Raw genomic sequence first — 8,420 nt, 5'->3', positions numbered from 1 at the left:
GCAAATTAAGTTTGGCGAACAATGAGCGGAGTGGCGGAGATCCGCTACTGCTAGCACGGCTGAAACGCGAGCCATCGACTCCGGTGGGCAAGGCCGTGTGGGTGTGCGGCCTTGTGGGCCGCTAGGCGGCGGGCGCTCCGCGGTCAAGCTTCCAGAAGCTCTCGGGGCAAGAAGGGGCCAAGCGCCCGGCCGGAACGCGATCTGCGGCCCGTCTTGTCTGTCAAGGCGTGGTCGTGGTCCGCGCCTCGCCGATCCGTTACCGCGGTCGCCAAATCCGGTGCGCCGCTCTGCGTATATAAGACCGCGGCACGCCCAGGCAGCTGCACTTCTATTGTGACGTCCCAGCACCACACAGCCGCGATGTACTCGACTCTGGTGAGTAGCCGACGACACGAGTGCTGGTTTACCCGCTAAGGCTACGGCGCAAAAGTGATCGAACGAACGCTTCGGCAATCTTATCAGTGGCTAGGCATTTGTTAGGGGCAAGTCACAAAGTCTTAATTAAATCTCGAAAGATTCAACATGTGTCCATGAAACTTGGTGTTTCTTCTCTACATATTCACATTTCAATGCTACACTTTTTTTTTCCGAACGATGGTTAGGTGACGTCGATCATCGCTGTACAAGTGTGCGTAATTGGCTCTTTAGGAAAAGTTCCTTCTCGAACATCAGCTCGTCGTCGTTCTGGAAACGTTGAACACACAATGGTTTCTTCATACGAGGAAGAGGAAGAAGTCAGGAGGGGGGGAAGGGGGACGGGGAGGCAATGTTTGAAGTCGAAAGTACCCTGTTGGACATTTCTCAGTCTTCACAGCCGGCCGCGGTGGTCTCGCGGTTCTAGGCGCGCAAGTCCGGAACCGTGCGACTGCTACGGTCGCAGGTTCGAATCCTGCCTCGGGCATGGATATGTGTGATGTCCTTAGGTTAGTTAGGTTTAAGTAGTTCTAAGTTCTAGGGGACTTATGACCACAGCAGTTGAGTTCCATAGTGCTCAGAGCCATTTGAACCATTTTTTCAGTCTTCACAGTCTCCCATAATATTGTCTGGGGATTTCGACAGTACGCTCCTGTGACAGTTTGCCCCTTATGACAATAATCTGTGAAAGCCACATTATCTAAGCCAGTGGTTCTCGACAGGTGGTCCGCGGACCCCCAGGGGTCGCAAGCTATGCCAGAGGGGTCCGCAAGATGCTATTAGAATAAAAAAATATATTAAACATATTTCGTATGATAACAGATTTTTTGTTTTGGCCGCTTCCTGCATGAGCAGTTTTAAGCTCCATATTTTTCAATAATGAATATGTCAATGTTTTTTGTAAGTACCAAAAATAGAAAACGTATAGAAAGAATCTTAATTTGGCTTTTTAGGTACTTGATACTGTGATATGACAAGGTACCAATCATACTCGATATTATGTTCAAAAATTTTGTTGGGAATCCCTGATCTAAGCAGACAGCGTATGGAGCATTAGTGCGACCCAGTCTTGAGCACTGCTCGAGATTCTGGGATCCCTAGTAGGACGGATTAAAGGAAGATATCGAAGCGATTCAGAAGCATGCTGCTAGTTTTGTTACCGGAAGGTTCGAATAACAGGCGGGTATTACCGAGCTACATCGTGAACTGAAATGGGAGTTTCTGGGAAGAGGGGGGGGGGGGGGGGGGGGGGGGGGGGCGGGGGGGTTGGGGAGGAGGGATGGAGAAAATTTAGAGAACTGGCATTTGAAGCTGACTGCAGAACGATTCTGCTGCCACCAACATACATTTAGCGTGGAGACCACGAAGATAGGATAAGAGAACCCTGGGCTCATATGGAGGCATCGCCCTGTCCGTTTGTGATTGGGTCTTCACCTTTTCCGGCGGTGTGACACCTTATGTTTCCACTGCTCGCTTTGCTCTACGTCTACACGTACACCTCTGCTCTGAAAACCAGTCTAGAGCGCAAGGCACAGGGCACGACCAGTTGTACCAACTATTAGGGCTTTTTCCCGTTCCTTTCCCGCATGGAGTGCAGGAAGACTGACTGTTCAAATGCTTCTGTGCACGCTGATCTTGTCCTCGCTATCCCTACGGAAGCGATATCTAGCGGGTTGTGGTATATTCTTAGAGTTACCATTTAAAGCCGGTTTTTGAAACATTGTAAGTAGGATTTCTCGTGACAGTTTCTGTCTATGTTCAAAAGTCTGCCAGTTCAGTTCTTTCAACATCTGTTACACTCTCCCGTAGGTCAAACAAACCTGTGAACATCCGTGTTGCGGTTTTCTGTATATGTTCAATATCTCGTGTTAGTCTATTTGATGCCGATCCCACACACTTGAGCAGTATTCCAGTATCGATCGCAAGAATGATTTGTGATAAATCTCCTATCTGCTGTGATCACGTTGAGACTATGTGATTTTTCCATTTTATGTCCTTGGCAAAGTGTTACATTCAGGTACTTTTGTGAGTGTATCCACACCAGCAGTGACTCACTGATATTATAGTCATAGGATGCTAGTTTCTCCGTTTCGTGAAATACACAATTTTATATTTATGAACATTTAAAGCAAGTTGTCGGTCTTTGCACCATTTTAAAATCTTATCAAGATCTGACTGAATATTTGCGCAACTTTTTCAGACTGTACTTCACTGCAGATGACTGCATCATCTGCGAAAAGTCTGAAGTTACTATTAATATTGTCCGCAAGGTCATTGACATACAACGTGAGCAGCAAGGGTCCCAACACATTTCCCTGGAGCACGCCCCAAGCTATTTCATCTGTTGATGACTCTCCAGCCAAGATGTCTTGCTGCCTTCTCCCTGCTAAAAAATCGTCAGTCGAACCACAAATTTCGCTTTATACTCCATACAATGGAACTTTCGATAAATGAGCGTAGGTGTCGTACTACGCCAAAAGCTTTTCGGAAAACGAGAAATATTACGTCTAGCTACCTGCCTTGATCCTTGGCTTTCAGAGTGAGAAAAAATTTAGTTGTGTTTCGCGTGAGCGATGTTTTCGAAATCTATGCTTAATGGCATGAAGGAGATAGTTCTGTTCGAAAAACCTCATTATGTTTAAGCTCAGGATATGTTCTAAGATTCTATAACAAATATGTGTCAGGGATATTGGACTGTAGTTTGGTGGATCCCTTTTCTTTCCCTTCTTGAAGACCACCTTGGCCTGTGCTTTCGTCCAGCTACTGGACACGAATTTTTGTTCGAGTAATCTACGATAGTTTATATGTAACAGAGGGGCTAAGTCAACCGCAAATTGGGTAAAGAATTTGACAAGGATTCCTTTGGGGTCAGGGGCCTTGTTCAATTTTGACGATTTCAGTTGTTTCTCAGCACCGGTGACATATCTATCTCACTTATATTTTCAATGGAACAAACATTAAATTGGTGCAATACTCCTTGATTTTTCCTTGCACAGGAACATATGGTAACAGAGTTAAACATTTCTGTTATTTCTGCTCTATTCTCAATTTCAGGTCCTACCTCTTTCTTGAGTGACCGGACGCAACTTTCGGTGCCAGTAACAGCCTTGCACGTATAACCTTTACCTTGTGTCATGGTGATACACCCAGTGCTCGTCCATAGTGGTTAGGTGACTAAAAAAGGCACTTGGATTGATCTGACAGCTCCAACATTTCCGCCGCTGCCTCATTTCGAGGCGCGTTTTGATTAATTGTTAACTGTCACGGAACCCTGAAAGCGGCGATCTTTGTCGTATTCAGAAAGTTGTGCAAGATGTTGAACACTGTACCATGGCCAATTTTCACTTTTACTACTGTAGCCTCGATTGCGATCCGCCGGCCTTCTCTTGCGGTTTGCGTTTCTTCACGGACTGTGTCACGATGGTGCATTGTTGCAGTTCACATTAACAAACACACCATAATTGTTGTAACGCTCTTCCCTTTCAGACGCATGAAACAAATTACTGCAGGCTACTCCACTTTATCAATATACTGCGCCGTTTGTTTTGGATGCTCTAGCGGCGTGCTACGGTACTATGGTACAATGTGTACTAGGGCTGCGAACATATACGTGAGAACTACCGAAAAATTAATTCTGTAATTTCATGTTTTCGAGGTGATAATTAAAACCGTACAACTGCTCCTCGGACTTTCAAATGGCCTTTTACAGTCTCGGTCTACCAACTCACTGATCTTTTTCCTCTAGACAAGTAATATGTCCTTTCTTGTGACTGTCTGAAACGCTCCATTTTCATTAACGCTCTGAAGAGAATATTGGCAGTTTCCCTGATTGTCTGTTGCTCTTCCACTGCAGTTGCATTGCGTTTATAATCCAACAGACTACAGTCAACACTTTCGCTCATATTTCATTTCAATGTGTGAAGACAGTTTTCTCTCCTTATTTCGATTTGACGCATACGTAGTTAGCAAAACAGAGACCTGGTCGAGTTAAATCGTTCAGGCTGTTAATTTAGTTTCTTTTCGGGCTTTTTTTTGTTTCTAAACGTTACTGATGCTCCTGAGTGCTTTATTGCGATTTCTATCTTGTATGTGCATCTGGAACATCGATATCACATAATGTGTATCGTAAGCATTTAATGGAACTGGCTTCCTGTGGGACTGAACAATCTAATGACTTAACTTTTCAATGCTGAGATCATCATATTATTAGAAATACATATAAACATTGTTGTTGTGGTCTTCAGGCCAAAGCCTGGTTAGACGCAATTTTCCGCACTAGTACAGGGTGTTTCAAAATGAATACACGGGTTTTAAGGCTTTGTAGCACATATTACATTCACCTTACAGTTATAAGTAATGCACCAAATGAAAGAGAAACACACAGTTTTTCTTACAATTATTCTGTGTGAACACCGATCACACATCGAGACGGTAGGCGAATTGTTCTGAAACCTTGATCAATGTGTCAGGGGTAACTGTTGCAATAAAGCACTCCGTCCTCAGGCCAAGACTGGCCTACCGGGACCATCCGACGGCCGTGTCATCCTCAGAGGAGGATGCGGATAGGAGGGGCGTGGGGTCAGCACAGCTCTCTCCCTGCCGTTATGATGGTATTCTTGACCGAAGCCGCTACTATTCGGTCGAGTAGCTCCTCAATTGGCATCACGCGGCTGAGTGCACACCGAAAAATGACAACAGCGCATGGCGGCCTGGATGGTCACCCATCCAAGTGTCGACCACGCCCGACAGTGCTTAACTTCGGTGATCTCACGGGAACCGGTGGATCCACTGCGGCAAGGCTGCTGCCAACTGTTGCAATAACACTGTTTCTAAAGCCGGATAGGTCAGCTGGTACCGGAGGCACAAACACATAACCGCGTCAGAACGTGTGCGAACGTGGAGGTCATGCATCAAATGCTGTGTCAACCGGCCCTTTGCGCCCAATCCATTGGTCGGATACAACGTCGTTTAACCAGTCGCGCACTGAGTTACACCAGCGAGGTGGCGCACCATCTTTCTCCCAAGTAAAGATGTGTTTTTCAGCTTCTTCCCGTCCAGGCACGGGCCATAGCTGTAGCACGTAATGATAAGAAACATCAGTTACAGTTGATTCACCGAAAATGAAAATACCATAAACTTTCCACGGGGATATTTCCTGGGGCTAAGCGACAAAGACTCGCACACGTTCAACACGTTTTTCAGTCACTTTTTGTCATTCCATACTCTTCCCATTGCGCACAGGTATACTAACAAAACTGTTTGAATTGCTCTTTCATTTCGTGTATTATTTACAACTGTACGTCGAACGTAATGAATGCTACAACGCCTTAAAACCGATATGTTCATTTTGAAACATACAGTATATTCTGTGCAAGCCTCTTCATCTCTGCATAACTATTGCAACCTACATCCATTAGAACCTGTTCACTGTAGCCCACTCAACCCTTGATTTACTTTTACAAATTATCTTCCACGGCCAAATTGAAAATTTCTTGATGCCTCAAGATGTGGCCTATCAACCGATCCCTAGTTTTAGTCAAGCTGCGCCATGAATTTCTTCTTTCTCCAGTTAGATTCAGCACCACCACATCAGTTATTCGATCCACTCATCTAATCTTCAGCATTTTTCTATAGCGCTACATTTAAAAACTGTTTATATTTCTGCAGTGAATGAGATCCCTCTGACATCTTCTTACAGACTGCAGATGTGTGTTCAGTGCGGTCCAGAATTATCCCAAAATTCTTTGCCGAAGAAGAAAAGGTTACTTCTGTGAAGCATAGCAGTAACGGTGGAAGAGATTCTCTAAACTGAGGAGCGAGTGATTGCTTGCCTTTTCATTACTTTTAGGCCGGCCGGAGTGGCCGTGCGGTTCTAGGCGCTACAGTCTGGAGCCGAGCGACCGCTACGGTGCCTCGGGCATGGATGTGTGTGATGTCCTTAGGTTAGTTAGGTTTAATTAGTTCTAAGTTCTAGGCGACTGATGATCTCAGAAGTTAAGTCGCATAGTGCTCAGAGCCATTTGAAACATTTTACTTTTATTTTTGTTTTTCATTTATATTACGATGTCTGTATATTACTTCCTCTTTGTAGAGATATAACGTTGCCCTCCGGTGTATATTGATATAAGTTGTCCTTATTCGTCTATTAATTGTACGCCAGGTGAATGAATTTAAAAAGTAAGAATATTGTTTGAAATAGTTTTCGTTGAAATTTACGTAGTGTATCTTGATTCAAAATCTATTGCAAGCGCCAGTTTTTGGAAAAGCCATCTGTTATGTATAGTTTGCCGCGAAAATATTGCCAATATTCAAAATCTTCAAAAATGTTAGCGACATTCCCTTCCTAAGTGAGATCCATACGGAGAAATGTCACTGTGAAGAACTTGCCTCCGCACGACGCTTATGGTGTTCGGAATACCTGTATTTCGGATGTTTCTACGATCGACATCACCCAAGGGAATGCACCAAATCATCCCGGAGAATAAACACATGAATAAAATATAAGAATTAATATAAGAGTTAATGTGAGAATTAAATACCGGAATATGAGAATTTGAAAAGGATTGTAAGTTCTCAACATACCATATACACGTATATTGTATAATAAGGGTATGACACTTATTGTGAAATCCAGTTGTAAATTTACAAATAATATAACACTCTTGTATCCCCTAATTTGATAACATTCGTGTAGTAACCTTCTACGGACATGGGTAGGTAAATGAAGACAATAAAAATAAAATGAATACAACATCCCCAAAATTAAGAAGCCACGACACTAACCCTTGAGCCACCGTTTCATCTGATGATCTCGCGCAGTTAAAGGATCACAATGTACCTCGAAAATACCTCGAAAACTTTCACTGTAGTTTTTTGAGAAACCGTCTAGTATCTACGTATAAGTCGCTTATTTTGACCCCTCTTCTACAGAAGTTCCTGGGAAATTGGGTGATGACACTTGCCGTATTCTCCTCATTAGATATAACAGAAGGTCATTAGCATGTAATTGATAAAGCAGTTAATACACCTGCAGTGTAATATTTTACATTTTGATAAGAAATAACCACAACTATCTGAACAGCAGAGCAGAATAGTTGACAAAGCATTAACATATAATGAAGAAAGCTATGGGCCTAATATTGATCCTTGTGGGATCGCTGAAGCTGTGAGCGTCCGTTGCGACCTTTTTGTTTCAATCATTAAACAGTGTTGGCGATCCTTAATTGTTCGATTAAATGATTGACGATCAGTTACTAGAGACAGTTTTTTTCTGTTTCGAGGTAATGACTGAAGGCCTTTGTGTGACGTGTGCAGGTGGTGGTGAGCGCGCTGCTGGCGGTGGCCTCTGCTGGGCTGCTGGCGTCCCCCCTGGCCGGGGCGCCGCTGCTGCCCAAGGTGCAGGTGGCGCCCGCGCAGGTCAACGTGGTCAAGCAGCCCATCACGGTGCAGCAGCCGGAGCTGCGCTACCGCGAGGTGCCGGTCCCCGTGCGCGCCGTCGCCTACGCCGCCCCCGCCGTCAGCTACGCCGCCCCCGCCGTCGCCTACGCCGCCCCCGCTGTTAGCTACGCCGCCCCCGCCGTCGCCTACGCCACCCACGCCGTCGCCCCAGCCATCTCCTACGCCGCGGCTGCACCCATCGTCAAGGTCCACTGAGACGAGATATAGCGCGCTGTGTATGTTCCTTCCTACGTTGCACTGCATTCAATAAAAGCCATTTTTTTCAAACTGGTGACTGTTTTCTAGCTTCTTCGCCTCACGTCTCCTTGCCCCAACTAACCTTGCTCTCCTGTGGAGAACTGCAGAAAGCAGCACAAGTCGCGTTCGTGTACATGAAGGACAATAGACGTGATCCACAAACCTACCGCATAATATCGCGACATCGATTTGTTGTACGATCTTACAACCACGGGCGGCGCAAGGCACGTGCGAAACGTGCGGCCGCACGGGGCGGTACTTTCCGATGGGCGGCACATCAACCGCCCTTCCCCATTTTCTTTTCTCTCTCT

General features: G+C 45.3%; 1 protein-coding gene and 1 pseudogene across 1 annotated transcript; one reads left to right on the top strand and one right to left on the bottom strand.

Moving 5' to 3' along the window:
- The first annotated feature begins 219 nt into the window (after positions 1-219).
- Positions 220-8,139, top strand: LOC126203008 (cuticle protein 16.5-like). The gene is made up of 2 exons (XM_049937209.1): positions 220-375; positions 7,729-8,139. The coding sequence occupies exons 1-2, from the start codon at positions 361-363 to the stop codon at positions 8,065-8,067; spliced, it is 354 nt and encodes a 117-aa protein (XP_049793166.1). The 5' UTR covers positions 220-360; the 3' UTR covers positions 8,068-8,139.
- Positions 5,104-5,221, bottom strand: LOC126204810 (5S ribosomal RNA; annotated as a pseudogene).
- Positions 8,140-8,420: the final 281 nt, after the last annotated feature.

Source organism: Schistocerca nitens, chromosome 9 (genome assembly GCF_023898315.1).
Source record: "Schistocerca nitens isolate TAMUIC-IGC-003100 chromosome 9, iqSchNite1.1, whole genome shotgun sequence".
Classification (NCBI taxonomy): Eukaryota; Metazoa; Arthropoda; class Insecta; order Orthoptera; family Acrididae; genus Schistocerca; species Schistocerca nitens.
This window is presented reverse-complemented; position numbering and strand designations above follow the sequence as displayed.